Source organism: Podarcis liolepis (assembly GCF_965112155.1).
Source record: "Podarcis liolepis genome assembly, chromosome: 9".
Lineage (NCBI taxonomy): Eukaryota > Metazoa > Chordata > Lepidosauria > Squamata > Lacertidae > Podarcis > Podarcis liolepis.
The window spans coordinates 57,423,386-57,443,862 of record NC_139564.1 but is presented as its reverse complement, the minus strand read 5'-3'; the positions used below and the strand labels follow the sequence as shown (position 1 = coordinate 57,443,862).

General features: G+C 43.0%; 1 protein-coding gene and 1 long non-coding RNA gene across 16 annotated transcripts in view; one reads left to right on the top strand and one right to left on the bottom strand.

The window, feature by feature from the left end:
- APBB2 (amyloid beta precursor protein binding family B member 2) overlaps positions 1-20,477 on the top strand; it is a 168,471-nt gene that overhangs the window by 63,550 nt on the left and 84,444 nt on the right. For 4 of the 15 annotated variants that reach the window (XM_083459906.1, XM_083459897.1, XM_083459896.1 and 1 more), the window contains 3 exons: positions 5,205-5,315; positions 10,822-10,890; positions 16,674-17,498. In XM_083459906.1, the coding sequence (XP_083316032.1) occupies positions 10,872-10,890; positions 16,674-17,498 (844 nt within the window). In that variant the 5' untranslated portion in view covers positions 5,205-5,315; positions 10,822-10,871. Of the gene's footprint in view, positions 1-5,204; positions 5,320-10,821; positions 10,891-16,673; positions 17,499-20,477 lie in introns of those variants that run through there. The other 11 variants (XM_083459893.1, XM_083459909.1, XM_083459904.1 and 8 more) reach the window with 5 other exon arrangements.
- The window catches only part of LOC310686450, a 30,095-nt gene continuing 14,818 nt past the window's right edge, over positions 5,201-20,477 (bottom strand). The window contains exons 2-4 of the long non-coding RNA XR_014515928.1: positions 16,104-16,159; positions 6,602-6,670; positions 5,201-5,340 (exon numbers count right to left, since the gene is read on the bottom strand). This is a non-coding gene — a long non-coding RNA (uncharacterized lncRNA). The remainder of the gene's footprint in view (positions 5,341-6,601; positions 6,671-16,103; positions 16,160-20,477) is intronic.

The following is a 20,477-nucleotide window of genomic DNA, read 5'->3' as shown; positions in this document are numbered from 1 at the left end:
TAAACATTTCCCTGCTATAGTCCAGGATGAAAGAATATGCTTGCTAAACAAATGTAAATTGACACTGAGGGAGCCTCCTCCCACCTGGTGATTCTGTAGAATACATAAAGAAGCTGCATTTGGGACCTTAATGCAAGCTCAGCAATGGTGGAAGTGAGGTGGAGATTACATTTTTCCGTGAGATGCTTAAAAATCCACTCTAGCCTCTCTTGAAGTGTTTGCATAACACCACAACGGATGTTTATGCAGGAGGGATATGCAGTCCCTCAGAAATATATCTGTATGACACCGTAGGAGGAAGAAACGGGTGGTCATTCTGGCATTAGATCCCTGATGGTTTTTTATCAGTCAGAGGAGATGTGCCAAGCATAGAGCTATCAGTCAGCGGGTTGGCAGGGCATAGAAATTTTGCTGTACAGAATTCTTTGGAGATGCTGGGCCTGTATGCTTTTGAATTCTGTTTATTTTATGAATAACTTTAGTAGACGGCCTAGTTTGTAATTCATATGTTTGTACTCTGTTCCAAAGACTGATGGTTTACTTCTGAGCAAAGCCCCTTAAATCAGCTTCAACAACTGCCCCCTTTGCATTTGTGCTTTTTAAAACAAAATATGCATAATGTAAGGATGGGCAACTTCAGCACCTCCTGCCATATCACAAGAAAGTGGACTACAGTGGTACCTCGGGTTAAGAACTTAATTCATTCTGGATGTCTGTTCTTAACCTGAAATGTTCTTAACCTGAGGTACCACCTTAGCTAATGGGGCCTCCCCACTGCTGCCGCACCACCGCCATGCGATTTCTGTTCTCATCCTGAGGTAAATTTCTTAACCCGAGGTACTCTTTCTGGGTTAGCGAAGTCTGTAACTTGAAGCGTCTATAAACTGAGGTACCACTGTACTCCTAGCCTACTTAATGTATGGTGGTTGTTGTTTTTTAAGTGGGAGGTCCACTTACACTTATTCTGATTCCCTTGAAATGGTGAAATCAGCCTCTAGAAAAATTCTTGTCAGATGGATTACAAGCCAGGAGTTGAAATGAATGATTAATTTGATTTTTTTTAAAAAATAGTTCAGCATCTTCTTCATGGTTTCAACCAAAAGGGCTAGGAAAAAAAATTAAAGTAAAAGCTGAAGCATGCACAGATGTTGCCCACATTTAGTATAATGGGATAATGCCAAATAATACTAATACACATAGGCTATCACTAAATAACTGACCCTTGTTGGGGGCAGAACAGAATGTTAAACCTGAATTAAAAATATACACAACCAAAACATTTTTGAATGTTTATGACTAAAATGATGTATCATCATCATCTATCTCATGACAATACCTTTATTAGACCAACCAAAATTCTGTGAATGCATATTAATTCTTCAGAACTAGTCAGCAGCCTAGATGATAAAGAAAGGCAGGGGGAGTTGGATGATGGTAAAACTATAATATATAAACTTTATTTTGTTTGTATGCCTCCTTTCTATGGTTAAGAACCATGCCCAAGGCAGCTTACAGCGGTAAAATATTTGATTAATTACAAACATAACAGAAGTAGGCATAAACAATAAATAAAAAGCATCAAAAAGTACAAAACCAAATTGAATGATTTCCACATCAATCATGATAAGATCTAAAAATAAAAATACAAAAAAATAAAATCAATAGCAGCAGTGAAAAATCCTTAAACCTAACAGTCTGTCCAGCAGCCTCACCTTTTGTAGCTGGAGTCAGTCAGGGCCCCACCTTCCCAGGCCAGGTGGGGAAAGAACAACAACAACATTTTATTATTTGTACCCTTCCCATCTGACTGGGTTGCCCCAGCTACTCTGAGCGGCTTCCAGTATATATAAAAACATAGTAGAACATTAAGAAGAAGAAGAAGAAGAGAAGAGTTTGGATTTGATATCCCGCCTTTCACTCCCTTTAAGGAGTCTCAAAGCGGCTAACATTTTCCTTTCCCTTCCTCCCCCACAACAAACACTCTGTGAGGTGAGTGGGGCTGAGAGACTTCAAAGAAGTGTGACTGGCCCAAGGTCACCCAGCAGCTGCATGTGGAGGAGCGGAGACGCGAACCCGGTTCACCGGATTACGAGACTACCGCTCTTAACCACTACACCACACTGGCTCTATAAAAAGCTTCTTTATACAGGGCTGCCTCCAGATGTTTCCTAAATGTCATATAATTAGGCTTGCAAGGCAGTGAGCAGGTCTTCAGGACTGACATCTGAGATGGTCTATTGAATCCATCTATCAGGGTGTGCAGAATCTAAGAGTCTTAAGATGAGGCTTGGGAGCAGATGATAGCAGACATTCAACTTAGGCTGTTTCAGGTGCTATGCAGGTTTCAGGTAATTTTATATGTCATTCTAGGACGGGGCTGAAATTGAAGTCAAGTTGCTTTGCCTCACAGTTGTAGGGAATTTTTCTCTCAGAGAATGAATTCCCATCTTCAGATAGTATAATATATTCTCCCTCCATGTTAGGATCTCACTACTGCACAGCTAAATTTGGTGTTTTCCATGTCAAACAAAATGTAGAGGTAGCTACCGTATTTTTCGCTCTATAAGACTCACTTTTTCCCTCCTAAAAAGTAAGGGGAAATGTGTGTGCGTCTTATGGAGCGAATGCAGGCTGCGCAGCTATCCCAGAAGCCAGAACAGCAAGAGGGATTGCTGCTTTCACTACGCAGTGATCCCTCTTGCTGTTCTGGCTTCTGAGATCCAGAATTTTTTTTTCTTGTTTTCCTCCTCCAAAAACTAGGTGCGTCTTGTGGTCTGGTGCGTCTTATAGAGCGAAAAATACGGTATGTTGGCCCATAAGGCAGGTGGTTCCACTGTGTCTTTTGGGTGCTTACTTGAAACATTTTTATTTCAACAAGCCTATGTAGATATGCAAATATTGATGTGCTTGATTCCCCTTGCTGTTCATTTTAATTATATTTAAATATTTATAAATGTTTTTAACTTTTTCATTGATGTTTTTATTATTTCTTGTCAACCCCAGAGGCTTTATTGCAATCAAGCGGCATATACGTTTTGTTAAATAAAAATAATAAATGTGAAAAGAGAAACCAAATGCCACATTGGAGCAACATCTCTATTTGCCAACCAAAACATCACAAATTAGTGTGCAAGCTTTCAAATTCTCCAGAACTCTTCATCAGGTTAGGTAGTAAACAACACAGAAGGGTGTGTGTGTTTGTGTAAAGTTGGCTGCTGGTAACGCCATCTGTGCTTGCATCTGGTATGAAATTATTCAGAGCTGTGTCCTTTCTGGGCTTAAAAAAACAAAAACCCAGAATTCTGCAAAAACCCAGAATTCTATACATTGTGCAGATTAGAACACATTTGTTATTTCCTATTTTATGCAGTGGTTTTTACTGTTTTGCTCAAATGATTCAACTTCTCGGGTAGAGGCAAGGACCACACATTTTCGGGTATACCTTTGTGCAAGCAAATAACATAAATAATTGGATTCTGCAACCAGCACCACATTCCGTGGCTTTTTCTGTGCTCCTGCAAAATCATGGCTGGCACATAGCTCCTTCTCAACATTTTTGTTTAGAGTACTGCAGTAGTTGGCTATTTTTAAAGTGCACTCTGGTTTTCTTTTATACTCTCACTCCTATACAGAGTGCTGGTATATTCTATTTCATCCATAGCTCCATATGGTGTGTTCTCTCTCTCTCTCTCTATATATATATATATTTGCACATTGGAACGGCTCTAGATAATTGGTTCCATCCAAGAATGCTTGAAGCTGTTCCACCACTTCTTTCTCAAGCACCTTGCCCCCAAAGGAGATATTGGCAGCTGGGGAATAGTGGTCCAACTTGAATGACTTGCTCCCTTGTATAAAAATAAGTAAGGCTCAGCAAAACTTTCACATGTTTCAGCTTGGGGGTCAAAAGAGTGCCTTGCCCCCCCTTTTTTCTCCCTCCCTAGCATGCCAAGGAGAAGGTGAGGCTAGAATGTGCTAAGAGGGCCTGTGGTATGGGATGACTAGAGGTTTCCTTTATTCAGGTTATGGCAATAACTTCATTGCCATGTGAATTAACTTTGCCCTTATACACTGGTACCTCGGGTTAAGTACTTAATTCGTTACGGAGGTCCGTACTTAACCTGAAACTGTTCTTAACCTGAAGCAGCACTTTAGCTAATGGGGCCTACCGCTGCTGCCGTGCCGCCAGAGGACGATTTCTGGTCTCATCCTGAAGCAAAGTTCTTAACCCGAGGTAATATTTCTGGGTTAGTGGCGTCTGTAACCTGAAGCGTATGTAACCCGAGGTACCACTGTATATCATCTATATATTTAAAATATAGTAATCCTTATTATTTTGTGAAACTTTATCCCATATTGAGTCACTCTCAGCTACTGAATGGAGATCTTGACTTGGACAATGGGTTCATATTAATAGATTGATTTCCCAGTTCCACCTGCTTAAAACTGTCCTCCATTGAAGAAGCTTCAAGAAACTCAGAGGGGCCCTTTTATCCTTACAACATCCTTGAGAGGTACGCTAGGCTGACAGGGACTGGGCAATCTTCATAGAATACAGGTGGTACTCATTCACAGCATAAAAATGTACTCTCACACAACCCCCAGTGAAAGAATACAGTGTTTCTCTGCTTTTAATCCAGTAAAAACTTGGGGAAGCATTGAATTAGTGGGGTTTTGTTTGTTTCCTCTTCTTGCTTCCTTGTTAGGGCTTCTCTTGGCTTTGTGGGGCTTGGCTTGCTTTCTCGAGCCGTCCACAGCTGTCAGATCCCTAGAGGGGAAGCAAATGGATTTTCTAACATCTACAGTGATTTTACACCGGTTGTTCACTGCACCTGAAAATGGAGGTTATTTACCCAGTGCTGAGCTTTGCTTAAAACCAAAGTCGGTGCCCAAAGAAACACAGCCTGTGCATTGAGGCTGTGAAATCCCAGAAGAGCCAGTGTATCAAGGCACTGTGTTTGTCTTGAAATTATTTATGCCGATCGGCGGAGGATGAGCGCAAACAGTAAACTTGCTCTGCATGGGTAGCCCCACAGTTCGTCCCTGCTGCTGGTGCGACAATGAATAATTTATAAACACATTATTCCCCCCCCCAAAAAAAAACCCGGTGGAGAGGGTCATTAGCATTTTAATGAGAACAATACATGCGTTGTACTAAATCCTTTGCCTTCTGTTTCTTCTTCTCTTTCCTTCTCTTCCTCCAGTAAAGCAATTCTGCCGAGCGCTTTGGAAATAGCTGACGACACGGGATAATGTGCTGAGTGGCACTATGGGCAGGCGATACCCAGGGGCTCACTATCGTCAGAGCAATTCATGTATGTATGTGAATTTTCTCCCTACCTGTAGATTTGAAAGCAAAGCAAAACCTGGTAGCATCTCTTGGCTGACTTCCTGCTTTTCTGATTGCACTGCCCACCCGCTGTTGCTATAGCCTTAGTGATTTTTGGGGGGGCCAAATTTTCCAAGGTTAAACGTGCAAAGCGGGTAGAGGTTTTATAATCTCTGCCAATGGGAGAGCAAAGCGCTTGCCGTGTACTAGTTGCCAATATCACCATTTGAATTTCCCAGGTAACTTTGATAAGACTGCACGGTTGGAATCAGGTGCACTAAATTTTCATGCCATGTTTTCTCTTGCATTCTGTGGCATACGTCAGACTGTCCATACCCTTGCCTAAGCAGGTTTGGCTCTGCAGCTTGGGAGAGGAAGGCGTTTCCATAGGCCCCGAGACCAGCAAAATGTCCACTATACCCCCAACATCAATGAGATAATAATAATAATTTATACCCCGCCCATCTGGCTGAGTTTCCCCAGCTACTCTGGGCGGCTCCCAATCAAGTGTTAAAAACAATACAGCATTAAATATTAAAAACTTCCCTAAACAGGGCTGCCTTCAGATGTCTTTTAAAGATAGGATAGCTGCTTATTCCCTTCACATCTGAAGGGAGGGAGTTCCACAGTGTGGGTGCTACTACCGAGAAGGCCCTCTCTCTGGTTCCCTGTAACCTCACTTCTCGCAATGAGGGAACCGCCAGAAGGCCCTCGGCTCTGGACCTCAGTGTCCGGGCTGAACGATGGGGGTGGAGACGCTCCTTCAGGTATATAGGACCGAGGCCGTTCAGGGCTTTAAAGGTCAGCACCAACACTTTGAATTGTGCTCGGAAACGTACTGGGAGCCAATGCAGATCTCTAAGGACCGGTGTTATGTGGTCCCGGTGGCCACTCCCAGTCACCAGTCTAGCTGCCACATTCTGGATTAATTGCAGTTTCCGGGTCACCTTCAAAGGTAGCCCCACGTAGATGATCATTTCTCATTAAGCATGAGAAGATCAAAGGTAGCATGAGAATTCTAAGGTTGCACACCCTGCCTCTCCCATGAATAGGGGGCAGCCGGATTTGCCTTGCCGAGATACTCTAAAATCCTGGAGCTGGCAGTTCACACACACACACACACACACACACACACACACACACCATGCAGGCATACACATAAAGGAGCCCTGTTGGTTTGAGGAGGTGCTGGGCCCTCTGTGTTACCCTGGCTGCTCTTTTTATCCCTCCGCTCCCCATGCTGCCCTGCTGAATCATCATTATCAACATCACCTCCATATTCATCCAGACAGCAAATGGAGATGGCTGATGCTTCATCTGTGTGTCCATCCAACCTTCCACCTGTTAAAAAGCAACAAAAACTGAAGGAGTGTTGTGGTGGCTCACGTCTGCCCCGGTATGCCTATGCAAGCTGGCAGTGCTACAACATCTGCTTCTTGCTGAACTGCACCTCTCCTTGCTATCATGTGCTGTTGTCTTTGGCATTCTTTGCCCCACCCCAGTCTGTGGGTCTCCAGGATTAAGGCCTTAAAGTCTGGCTCTAACAGAGGACAGCTTTAGATCTTACAGAAGCAAGAGAGAGGCTCAAACATTTCTGGCCTCTTCTTTTTGTACTTCCTATTAAATGTCTGGAGCAGAAGCTCATGTATCTCCCACATAATGAGACCCGTAAGCTCCTGACAGAGGTAACATTACTTCTTCCCCTATACGATGCTGCGCTGCTTTTCTGTGTTGTCCATGAGTTCTTGCCCTTGCTATATGGACAGATGAAATATCAGCACAGACTTAGTGAGTTGCAGAATCAGGCATGTTGAATGAACACATCTAAGATACACCCATGAGGGACGCGGGTGGCGCTGTCGGTTAAGCCACAGAGCCTAGGACTTGCCGATCAGAAGGTCGGTGGTTCGAATCCCCGTGATGGGGTGAGCTCCCATTGCTCAGTCCCTGCTTCTGCCAACCTAGCAGTTCAAAAGCACGTCAAAGTGCAAGTAGATAAATAGGTACCACTCTGGCAGGAAGGTAAATGGTGCTGCTCTGGTTCACCAGAAGCGGCTTCGTCATGCTGGCCATATGACCCGGAAGCTGTACGCCGGCTCCCTTGGCCAATAAAGCGAGATGAGCGCCGCAACCCCAGAGTCGGTCACGACTGGACCTAATGGTCAGGGGTCCCTTTTCCTTTACTTTAAGATACACCCACATAACCCCTGTTCTCCATAAGCTGTGCCCCAGCTGAGACATATTTTGTGTTTAGTTTCCCCTTTCCAGTGTAAACTCGTTGCTTTCTTATTTCTTGTGTCTGTCTTGCTGAAAGGCAGTTCAGGTAATACCACCGCAGCTGACCTGGGTCTCGCGTCAAGGTCAGTTTTCCGTAAAAGGTTCAAAGATCCCTTTAAAGTTTGCAGCCTGTCCCTTTCATCTCCTTGAAATGGCAGGTGACAAGTGGCTATCCCTGTGGCTACTTTACTGCCAGTGATAATCCTTGAGCCTTAAGGCTTGCTATATTCCAAGCTAGGTCAAATAATCTTCTCAAGAGGCAGTACATGAAAAGTTCCTTGCGACTTCCCCGCTCCCCGAAAAGCCTCTCTTGTGTTAAGTCTTGGTATTTTTTTGTTTATCCCCTAGGCTACTATTATAATGCCATCTTCCTTTTCTTTTCTTCCCTTTACTGTATAGTGTTCTGAGGATCATGGAATCATAGATTCATAGAACTGTAGAGTTGGGAGGGACTGTGAGAGTCATTTAGTTGAGCCCGTTGCAATGCAGGAATCTAAACTAAAGCATACAGGACAGGTGGCCATTCAATTTCTGCTTAAAAACCAAGGAAGGAGAATCCACTACCTTCCGAGGTAGTCAAGCAGCTCTTATTTCAGAATTCATCTCTTCTGTATGTTCATAATTTTCATTTTGTATTATGATGTAGATGAAATCTAAATCCTTGGATGCAGGCAGTTTAATTATTACTGTGATATGAATGGGGGGGGAGTAGAAGCAGATAGGGAAACTTAGCAAAGTTTTTTTTTTTGCTGTAGCAAGGCTTCTTCTCCATTACATTTACACTGTTACAGTGATGCCAATGCTGCTTCAGGTCTAGAAGAAGACTAGAGTTTGGATTTGATATCCCGCTTTATCACTACCCGAAGGAGTCTCAAAGCAGCTGACATTCTCCTTTCCCTTCCTCCCCCACAACAAACACTCTGTGAGTTGAGTGAGGCTGAGAGACTTCAGACTAGCCCAAGGTCACCCAGCAGCTGCATGTGGAGGAGCGGAGACGCGAACCCGGTTCACCAGATTACGAGTCCACTGCTCTTAACCACTACACCACACTGGCTCTCTCTGGTAGTACAGCAGCAGTAAAGGAAAGTTGCTCTATGATTGAAACCGGCTACTCAGAGTCTGCTTTGTGTTTGCTGCTGCTGGGCAATACTGGGTCAAGGACAGTCCCCTTCGGACTTTGCTTACCACCCCGTGGTCAAATGCCACCACAGTGGAAGTAGAAGCAGCCATGGAAGATGAAGCAAACACTGGAACCTGTGGATGGGGATGTAAGAAAACTGAATGGCAGTAGCCAGAGGGCGTTATGAGGAATGGAGGTATGCAGTGGTACAGTGGTGCCTCGCAAGACGAAATTAATTCGTTCCGCGAGTTTTTTCATCTAGCGAATTTTTTGTCTTGCGAAGCACGAAATCCCATAGGAATGCATTGAAATTCAATTAATGCGTTCCTATGGTCAAAAAAAGTCCAAACAAAGCCAAATTTGGTACAACAAGAGTTTATTAAGTGCTCTTTAAAGTCACACATACTGTAAAGAGCATTTCAAAAACTGAAGGAACAATAAATTAAGTTTCTAAACATGACAGAAAAACATTTAAAAATCAACAAAGTGTACAGTACATTTTCTAAGACTCTGGGGGACAACTCGAAGAAGGTTCCTCTTCCACTCTTTGCTTCTTGCTGAAGAACCCCCTCCTCAACTGTTCCCCCAGCCACCCACCACACAGAAATTCAAATCCAGAATTTTTTTAAAAAAACAGCAGAGTGGCCCAATGGTCACAGAAAATAATAAAAGTGCAGAAAAAAACACGCAAGCTTCCAGATTCTTGCAAACCCCTCCCCAACACCAAGTCCTTGAATTCCAAACACCCCAACCCAAAATCCAAAAACCGCAAAAAAAAGTTTTAAAAGTTTAACTTACCAAATGGCTGCAAAAGAAGTTTTGGAAAAGCTTCAAAAATCACCAAAGTCTTCAAAAACCTCAAAAAAGGCTACCACACCGCGTTCTATGAGTTGCTCCTCGAAGTCAAGTCGCAACTGTATTAACGGTGTTAAGAAAAAGGAAACAAACTTGCAAAACGTTTTCGTTTTTCGTCTTGCGAAGCAAGCCCATAGGGAAATTCGTCTTGCGAAGCAGCTCAAAAAACGCAAAACCCTTTCGTTTAGCGAATTTTTTGTCTTGCGAGGCATTCGTCTTGCGGGGCACCACTGTACTTTGTTCACGTCACAGTCGCAGGTTACCATGTAAAAAAGACCAAAAAAAAAAGAATATCTGCTACTGGCACCCGATTGTAAGAACCTCTCGGTGTCTTTTAAATCTGCCATCTGTGCAGAAAACCTAAATGCTTAAAAAAGAAATAAAATCTCAGCTTCATAGGCTTTCCAGTGGAAGGGAAAGAGCTTAAGTTTTTGAATTTTAGCTCATGTGTTGTTGGCATCAACCAGCAGTAATATATATTGGTTATACTTCACAAGCTGTAACCTTTCTTCTGTTCGGTGTGATAATGCCCTCTCATCATTTTATAGCTGGCTGCAGGATATGTCGCTTTCCAGGAGGGGAATTGGTGAAAAATATTCTGATGTACTGAGAACTTGAAGCTTGAGAGAGTTTCAAATAGAAGACCTAATAAATTCTCTTCTTCTTAGATGTCTGCTATGAGGAGGCTTTGTGCTCTCTATAATTTAGTCCAACTTCAGCAAATTCTGCATGCCAGGAAATCCACTTTGCTTGTGTTAAGATTTTTCTCCCTTCAATTTCTTTGTGAAGAACTGAGCTTAAAGGGCCACCAAGAATGCTTTACGTTTTCATTTGCTTGGCAAATATGATTTATTTTAAGAATTAGCATTAGAGAGAGATGCTTTGCAACATAAAAGAGCAAGACTGAGAACGCTTCTGCTACAGAGAAGGCATCTAGCAGCCGAAAATCATGACTTATTCTCCACTAGCACAACGCAATATTTTGACACTGTTGTTACAGTAAATTTTGCTTAAAATATGGAATGCAATTGGGAGTTAACTCTGGGAAACTCCACCTTTCTGAAATGTACGTGGAGAATTTTTTTTTCTTTTAAACATTGCTAGTGATATAGATTCTGCCCCCTGCTTCTGTATTTGCAATAATTATTTTTACTGAATAATTTGTCCAGCGCTGTGCTGCACTGGCTTTGCTTTGTGGCTTTCTTTGTTTTTAATTTCTTAAAATGATCCCTCTTTTCAGATTTCAAATAATAATCTATTTCCTGATCCATTGCTGAAGCCCAGTGATCCATGTCAGAAGTCCCTCCAGGTCAGATGCCCTTTCAGATATTTTAATACTGTATGCATAGAATTTCTTTCTCTCCTTCTGGGCTTGCGGTCTTGCATTTACCATTTAAAAAATATATTCATTCTTTCTCTTTCCATTTCCCTCACTCTTTCTTCTGGTGTTTTCTCTTCTTTAAAACAACGCAACCAGTTTTTCAAAGCCATTACTTGCCAATTTCTTATCCATTGTTTAAAAGAATTGGGAGCAGGTTGCGGGATCAGGCAGAGACTTCCCCTTTTCAGCGCTCGGCTGGCCCAGTTAACCGTGCAGCTGATGTAACGGTTAACTGTAGATGGACCTATGCATTTCACTCGACAAAAGCGTGTTTCCAAGCCCATATATGTCAAGATAACTTGAGTACAAGGCCAGAATGGGCATTTATAGGGCAGCAACTGGTGGGCTGTAGTGAGAATAAAGGATCAGCAGGCACCATAAGAACTGTTTCCGTATCCCCTTCTGCATCTTTCAAAGCCTGGAGATTCTGTAATACTCCAGTGAAGTTGTCCTGCATAAAGCATTGTTGTGGTGTTAGTGGCTAGGACCCTGGTCCGAATCTCACCTCTGCCATGAACTCACTGGGTGCCCTTTTTCTTCTCCCTCTCCCTCTCCTCCCTCTCCTTCCTCCTCCAGCCTACAATCTTCCATGCTGAGATAATCGTGTAGAGTAGTCATATATAGGAGTGTCTTGAATGTTCCACAGTGAGATATAAATATTCAGCATAATGGAGGATGAAGTGATATTTCAGTTGGTAGAGCACAACACTTTTAATCTGAGGCTCATGGGCCTGAGTCCCACATTGGGCAAAAGATTCCTGTATTGCAGGGGGTTGACCTAGATGACCCTTGTGGTCTCTTCTAATTCTGCAAGCTTTATAGGGCTGAATCAGTACATTAGATCAAGTTCCTGCTTATTCCCCACCCTCTTGATTTTTTTTTTCAAAAGATGGGACATTTGCTCCATCATCTGGTCTTGGCACTTAGTCAGAAAAGAGATTCTGACCAAACATCAGGACGAACATTATGAAAGTAAGAGCTGTTCAACAGTGGAACAGACTGCCACAAGAAGTGGTGGACTCTGACCTTCCTTGGAGGTTTTCAAGCAGAGGTTGGATGGTTATGTATGATTTAGTTGAGATTCCTGCATTGCAGGGGGTTGAATGAGATGGCCCTCAGGGTCCTTTCCCACACTACAATTGTACAATAAGTCTGCCTTCATCCAAAGGAAATGCTTCCTAGGCATGGCCAATTATAGTCTAGTTCATGGGTAGGCAAACTAAGGCCCAGGGGCTGGATCCGGCCCAATTGCCTTCTAAATCCAGCCCGTGGGTGGTCAGCGTGTTTTTACACGATTAGAATGTGTCCTTTTATTTAAAATGCATCTCTGGGTTATTTGTGGGCCATAGGAATTTGTTCATATTTCCCCCCCAAAAATATAGTCTGGCTCCGCACAAGGTCTGAAAGAACAGTGGACTGTCCCCCTGCTGAAAAAGTTTGCTGACCCCTAGTAGCTGTACCTATTTACTTAATAACATTGATTTGTTCAATTGTTTAAGTTTTTCATTAGCAGTACTGAGAGAGTAAGTAATGGCCTGTCTACCTCTCTCTAAAGTTCCTGTCAAGGCATTCAGAATTATTCTGCTTGAAGCACAAATTTATGTAGCATTTATTTTGAGGATGCTGTCAGGAGGTTCGCAAGATCACAGCCCCGGGAGCATAATTTGGATCAATAAGAATGTGCAGGAGTCAGGCACAATGTACACCTCGGGCATCTCTTTGACTTGCTAGGTTTTAAGCTTTGGTAAGAGAACTATCTTCCTGGTTTGATTCTTTGTGTTTCCATGTGGTCCACTCAGCTCTCTTTGCAGCTGAATCAGAAGAGAGCAAGGAAGATGAGAAACTCTGCTGTGAAAAAAAGCAGTATCTCTAACCATCAGTTTTAGAATATGATTTGGGCTACACAGCACAGATGATTCACTCCTCAGATAGGGTCAATTTTACGGAGTTCAGCCTCAGGTGATTTCCCCTTAACTCACCAAACTTTTTCATTTTTCTTCTCCTTCTCTACCTTTGTCTTTCAGGGGCACATGGGGTTTTGTCATTGCTTTCTTTTGTTAATAATGGATTAGAAAATGGGAAAGTGGACTACAGCACAGTGCTAAGGTGAAAGCCCTTGACTGATACAGGGTCTTTCTGGACCATAAATCTAGATTATCTTGAACCCCTAGGCACTGTTACACAGAAATATAAGCTTCCATCTTTTTATTAAGCTGTGCAAGGCGGTAAGAAAATTAGCAGCCCTAGCACTGGTGAAGTTAGGTAATATTAGACTCTGGACTTCATGGTCTTTGAGAGCGTGTGCGTGTCTTTAGATGGCAATATGTATCACTTCACATTTTTAAAAATATGGTAGGCAGCTGTCATTTGTTTGGGGGTCCTAAACTTCTCCCCCAAAGTCCTGCCTCGGTGGTCCCACCATGTACTGTAGGCTTCCAACGTGCTTTCCAATATTCTGCAGGTGAAAATACGGACAGTGTGGTAGGATGCATGCAGAAAGGCTAAAACCAACAACGTGGTGAAGATGTACAGACAGGGCAGTTCTTAAATTATCATTTGAGGTACTAGTTCCACTGGCACAAATCCATTTCAGGCACTATGTACATTTTCAGGTCAACAGTAATGCCAGAAGGAAGAAGTCAAAGTAGAAAAAGGTGTAAGAAGCTTTATAGGGCTGAATCGGTACATTAGATCAAGTGGAGTCCAATTGCGGCTACACAGTGGAACGTGGGAAGGGACATAGGTCTGTGGTAGACCACATACTTTGCATGCAGATGATCCTGAATTCAAGCCCTGGCATCTCTGGTACACCTGGGAAATACTCCCGTCACTCAGTGTGAACAATACTAGCTATACAGATCAATGGTGAGACTCAGTAAAAGGCAGATTCCTATGTTCCTAAATGCCTGAAATTTAGTTAGTTTTTACAACATCCACGTATCAGTGCCTTCTAACATAATAAATCCAAAGGATGTGTTAAAGAATAGATTTCCTCGGTGCAGCAGGACATAATATTCTGTCACAATTTATTTGCTAAATAAGGTGTGTGTGTGTGTGTGTGTGTGTGTGTGTGTGTGTGTGTGTGTGTGAACTGATAAAGAGTGAGGAACAGAGAAATCAAAGTAGGGAGGAGGAGAATATAGACAGCATCCCCATTATTGGCTTTGACAACTGGAGTGTGTCTTGATGCTGAATTAGTGTTCCCAGTATCAAAGCTGTAATGAAAGAGAAAACAAAGGGGTAGACAGCTGAAGTGATTCTCAAAGGTTTTTCAAAGGAGAGGTCCATGAAATCAGAAACTTTTTCAAGCAGATCAGACAGTCTAGCATTTTTTTTGCTTCTCCCCCCCCCCCCCCGCTTGTTTTCAACATTGCATAACCCTAAAATGAATGAGCCATCTGCTTCATGCAAATCTGTTTTGACAAACAGGAGAGCACTAGCTATGATCTGCAGACTGACCAGCACCAGACTATTTATTCAGCTGGATGTGTTTGCCCGTCTCTGCCCCTGTTTTAATTAAACATTTCTATAATCACATAGGTAATATAATAATACAATAATAATTTATTATTTATACCTCGCCCATCTGGCTGGGTTTCCCCAGCCACTCTGGGCAGCTTCCAACCGAATATTAGACATCAGACATTAAAAACTTCCCTACATAGGTATCTCTTTTATTATTCAGCAAACAGAAGCCCAAGAACCAGAACCGCTTCATATGTTTGCATGGCACCCTCGGTTTATTAGTGTTTTGCCATGACAAGCAAAGAATGAAAGAAGAGTATGCGTCTCAAAATACTTGGGGATACAGTGGTACCTCGGGTTACATACGCTTCAGGTTACATACGCTTCAGGTTACAGACTCCGCTAACCCAGAAATAGTGCTTCAGGTTAAGAACTTTGCTTCAGGATGAGAACAGAAATCGTGCTCCGGCGGTGCGACAGCAGCAGGAGGCCCCATTAGCTAAAGTATTGAAAGTGGTGCTTCAGGTTAAGAACAGTTTCAGGTTAAGAACGGACCTCTGGAACGAATTAAGTACTTAACCCGAGGTACCACTGTATGTCGTAAACACCTACTGGAGAGAGCTAGGATTGGTGCTGAATTCCTGGCACATGGCCATTATGTGAAAGAGATTCACGTTTCCCATTCATGTTTCCCAAAGCCACTGAAGTCTCACACAGGATTTAGCCCTGTGTGTTTGCTGTAGGAAATTCCTGTGAAAACAATGGTGTATCTGCAGTGCCATGTGGAAAAACAATTATACCCCGTTTTGTTCTTTAGTGATACTGAAATCCCTCTGAAGCTCCTATCCTATTGACCAAGTCAGTGGCAGTCTTGATTTTTGTACCTTAACTGAAAAGTCAAAATAGCACCTGGAGAGTGTTAAGAGGACGAATATGAAGACATTTGGTAATTTTTTTTCTGATGACTGATGCTCAGAAGTTGTCAATTTAGCATACACCACTTTTTCCATTTCATGTTCCTGAAACACCACAACCCACTTTCTTCTCCTTCCCTTCTTAGTATCTCCCTCACCCCACTTTATAAATGCTACTCCTATTTTTATAGAGTTCCCACCTCTTTTTCCTTATCTGTGATGAATTGGAGGGGGGGGCACAACTGTTAATTTTAAAAAGTGATAGGGACCGGAGTGAGGAAAAGCAGTCCCCTTCCGCGTGCCATCTGCTGGCGAAAGCATTACCACTCAGTGGTGGTGGTTTATGTGCCTTTAAAGGGAAATTAGGCAAACCTGTGGAGGATGGGTCTATTAACAGCTCTTGAACCATGAATGTTATATGCAGCCTTCCACAGTCCTGGAAGTTATACTTCTGAATGTCTGGGGATAAACAATGAGAAAAGACACTTCTTTTCACACCCTGCTTGTAGGTTTCTCTGGTTGTCCACTTTTGGAAGGAGGCTTCTAGATAAGCCCTCAGTATGACTGAGCAAAGCTTTCCCCTTAAATATAATGGTAAATGAAAAGTTCTGAGGAACCCTCTTTGTATTCTGCCCTTCATCAGAGGATCACAGGGTGGTTTACAATATAAAAACATAAAAATACATACCATAGTGACAGACAAAATCAATACCCGCTCTCCCCAATTTGAAAGGCCAGATATTGTTCTTAAATACACCTTACCCAGAGCAGTGCCTTGTCAGTCTCCACCAGTGCACTCTTATTTTAGTATTGTTACACTGCAAAACAGGGTGAAAAAGCAGAAATCAGAAAGCCTACGGTGATATTTTGCCATGTTCTTCCCCTACGTAGAAAGCATGAACCAGGGGAGGGAAACTTCTGGACCTCCAGATGTGGTAGGCCAGGAATCCAACTCCCATCAATCCCAGCCAGCATGGCCAATGGTCAGGGATGAAGAGAGCTGTTATCCAAACAACATCTGGAACCACAAGTTTCCCACCCCTTTCATAAACCTTTCAATTTCCCTGCTCATTTGTATGAAGCTTTGGAGAGATTGGCATACCTAGTTGCACCTAGGGACCATGAAGGAGAGCTGTACTGAATGAGCTCACTAAAACCCTTAACCCCTCCTCTTGTTATCTGCGACCTGCCATAAAATTCAAGACGTTGCTGCTTATTTCATGGGTGGATATGCATGCAGGCTTTTCAATCCTGTTTCCAAGCACACTTAACACCTGTTGATTATTATGCTTAAGGATACTTCATGAGTGTTTGTTTCTGCTACCTCCCTAGTTGACTCCGGTGTGGAAACCTTGGCAGGGTTTATGGCAAGCAACAGCGCGACGGACATTGTGAATCGGAACGGTCCTGCCACTCCGCCCAACACGCTCCACCTGCGCTCCTCTCACAACGAGCTGCTGAATGCCGAAATCAAGCACACAGAAGTCAAGAGCAGCACCCCTCCAAAATGCAGGAAAAAATATGCGCTGACTAACATCCAGACAGCCATGGGCCTTTCTGATCCTGCTGCGCAGCCCCTGCTGGGCAACAATTCTTCCAACATAAAGCTGGTGAAGAATGGGGAGAATCAGCTTAGGAAAGCAGCGGAGCAGGGGCAGCAGGATCCTAACAAGAACCTGACCGCTCCTACGACGACCGCAGGCATCAACATAACTTCTGAGAAGTTGGAGGGGAAAGAGCCAAACCAGGAGGATTCCTCAGGCAGCGAAATACTACCCACGCAACGCCGGAGAACCAAGAGCTTCCTAAATTACTATGCAGATCTCGAGACATCGGCAAGGGACGTTGAGCAGAATTTGGGGAACAGCCAAGTGGCAGGGGAGGAGAAACTGTCCTCGCAGTGCAATAGCCAGGCATCCACAGTGATTGTTAACGGGGACGCCTTGCTTCGGAAACAAAACAAGCCAGCGAGTCCGGAAGATGGACAGGTAGCCACCGTATCGTCGAGCCCGGAAACGAAAAAGGATCATCCTAAAACTGGTGCCAAAACAGACTGTGCGCTACATAGGATTCAGAACCTGGCTCCGAGCGACGAAGACTCTAGTTGGACAACGCTGTCTCAGGATAGTGCATCTCCGAGTTCCCCAGATGAAACAGGTACAGATGCTTCTTTTATATGTTCTGGGTGTGTGGGAAGGCAAAATGCTATGCGCTTGAGTAAATCCTTGCAAAGAGTGAAGTTTAGGCCAGTAGATCAGTTGGCTTCAAGGAATGCAGCTGAGATTGCAAATTTTGCCGAGCTTAAGTTTTTATCTTTATAGCGGGACTTTCTACCCTTTAGCGATGCAATAACTCATCTTAAGAAAAGTTTAATTCTTTTGGTCATATAAATGGCTGTGATGAAACTGAAGAAAGTTCAGCTAGCCTGTTAATAACGATCAAATGACAGTGTTACTGATTCTGTCCAGTTGCTACACAAAGTTGTTGTTTTAAAACTCGGAGCTTTTTTTCCTGGTACTTTCTGCTTTGCATTTAAATGTAAATTGCGGCAGCTCAATCCTAATCACATTTATTTTCAAAATATGCCTTTGAGTTCTGTGGGACTTTGCTTCCTGATAAGTATTTTTAGGGTGGAGCTTTGAACTGTTACGGAATTGACAATCAATAATCTTCAATAGGCAAAGTGCTGCTGCAGTAATACATAGGATTGCATCCAATTGTGGCTTTCTGCTAATGGAAACACTTCCACAAAACGGGGTATCTGATATTTCTAAAGTCCTCCTATGCAGACTTCTATCTCCTGAGGATTGTGGGATCCTCTGGGACAGAATGGGATATGGCATAAAGGGCTTCTGCAGTTGATTGGGGTATGGGGATTGTTTAGAATCAGCTAGTCTATTTATACATTTTAAAGTCACACTGTTAGCTTTCCTGTCTATATCATGTGAAGATAGTGAATTGCAGACAATAGAAATAGCTTTCCCTCTAAGCTTTTACTTGTCGAACTTGTGAGTGTTTGTGGTGATGGAACCACACAAATAGGTATCGTGGGGACAAGTGATACTTTCAGTTTTATGGTTTGTTTGTAACCCATGTGATGGCACATCCACACAGCACGCTGTTGGCGTGAAAAGCCTCTCCAACATGATGGTGGCAATTTTGGCTATGCCAACATGCTCCCATTTCCCCCCATAACCTTGAGTTATGTTGGTGTGATTCAAATGACAACAGCTGCATTTGGGGGAACAGGGTCTCAACAGCTTGGTGTATGATAATGCTCCTGCGTAGTTATGTTTCAAACGTTGCCCATCTCACTGATTTGGCCCTTGGCCTTTGTTCTGCATAGGTGAGGTATAAGCAGCCGCAGGATTGACTCCAAGCCCAGAGGGCGATTTAGCGAAAGCCTGCCCTTCTTGGGTTGTTTTCTCCTTGTTCCACCTTTTTGTCTCCTCTCCATACCCCATATCTTAGTGTTGCTGCCTGCTATTAACCTGGTTATTTTTCAGGTCTTGCCCAAATCACCCACTGCTGCTACTCATGCACTGCTTCTCCCTTTCTTCCCTCTCCACTTACACTTCCAAACCTTTTGCATCCCTTCTCTTAAATCCTCTGCTGCGCCTCTATATCCCAGAGGTGCTGGGCTCTGGCCCCAGCCCAAGTATCTGTTGCTAAGGAAAAAGAGAAGAAAGAGAAGGCAATCATAATTCAGACCACACTTTTAAAAACATGGTTTTCAGGTTTCCCCAAAGCTATGAAACAAGACATTGAAATATGAGTGAATTTGGCCTGATAAATCTATGCTTCAGCATTTTTTTTAAAGCAGCATAGAATTCCTGCCAAAATTGTCTACTTGATATATGCTCCTAAGTGGATACTTAAATCTGTAAAAAGAAGGGAAGGGGCTGCCATTCCTCCCAGTGGAATGGAATCCAGCAGCTGCTAGACTATCTAGCAAATTTAGAGTGCTTCAGTGTGTTTAAAACTGTGCTTCTGCATAATGTTGCATTAATGCGCAAGCGATCTAATTCCAATGGCTATATGCAAAGAGGATGCCCAATCCTGGGGCAAACCTATAGCCTTATTTCCTTTCCTGAATAGCAATGTTAGGCACGTAAAAGATAAAGCTATGGCAGTACATCAGGTAAGTAGCCTCAAAATTGACGCACATGTGAGGGAAACTGGAATTACAAGTGTCATTCCTAGTGAGATAGAGTGCTGATTGGGATTGCCTTGTTTTTGCAACCCTCTGACTTACCCCAAATAGATTTCCACCCCACCCCACCCATGAACTCCAACTGAAATATGTCACAAAATATATATTTCAGATGAAATAATGAAGTGTGGGGACAAGAAGCATGAGGCCCCTGTGTGTTCTGTTCTCCTTGCACCTGTGTCCTTGCAGAAGGCATTGTAGGAAACTGAACCGTTGACAGAGGCATTATCAGATGATAAATTGATCGCTTGACAGGTTTGCCCCTATTGATGCTTAGAACAAAGCATCCTTGGAACAAGTGCTGTGATACAGACATCTGTATTGTCTGGTGGTTGTGTTTATTGTGTTTATTTGTTTAATTTAGTTGTTCAGTTTATATCCTGCCCTTCATCAGTACCGTTGATTGCAGAACTGGTTACGTCTTAGCACACATTTTATACAATAAAATGTAAATAATTGCTATCCTCTAGCATACAGCAAATACCAATAGAATGGTCACATGCACACACCATATATTTATAAAGCACTGTTATGCCACTTCAACAATCTCAGAGGTATCTGGGAACTGTAGTTTGTTAAGGGGGCTGGGAATGGTAGCTGAGCATCCTTAAAAGCTACAGTTCCCAGGATTCTCCATGACTGTTAGAGTGGCACAAGAGTGGTTTAAATGTATCATGTGGATAGGATTACAGCAGCTCTTCAGCAGTAGCCTGCAGATAATTTACTCATCCCCCTGCCAAAAGCCTGGGCGAAAAGATTAATGAACAGCAAAAAACAAATAATGGCAAATGTGGTCATAAACAGGAATTGGTCCCAAGCTTTAGTATAACTAATAAATATGAGGTCAACAGATTAAAAGGCCCCAGGTGGTAGGTGCAAAGCAAAAGAAAGAGAACAAAGAAATGATGCAACAGTCGCATCTT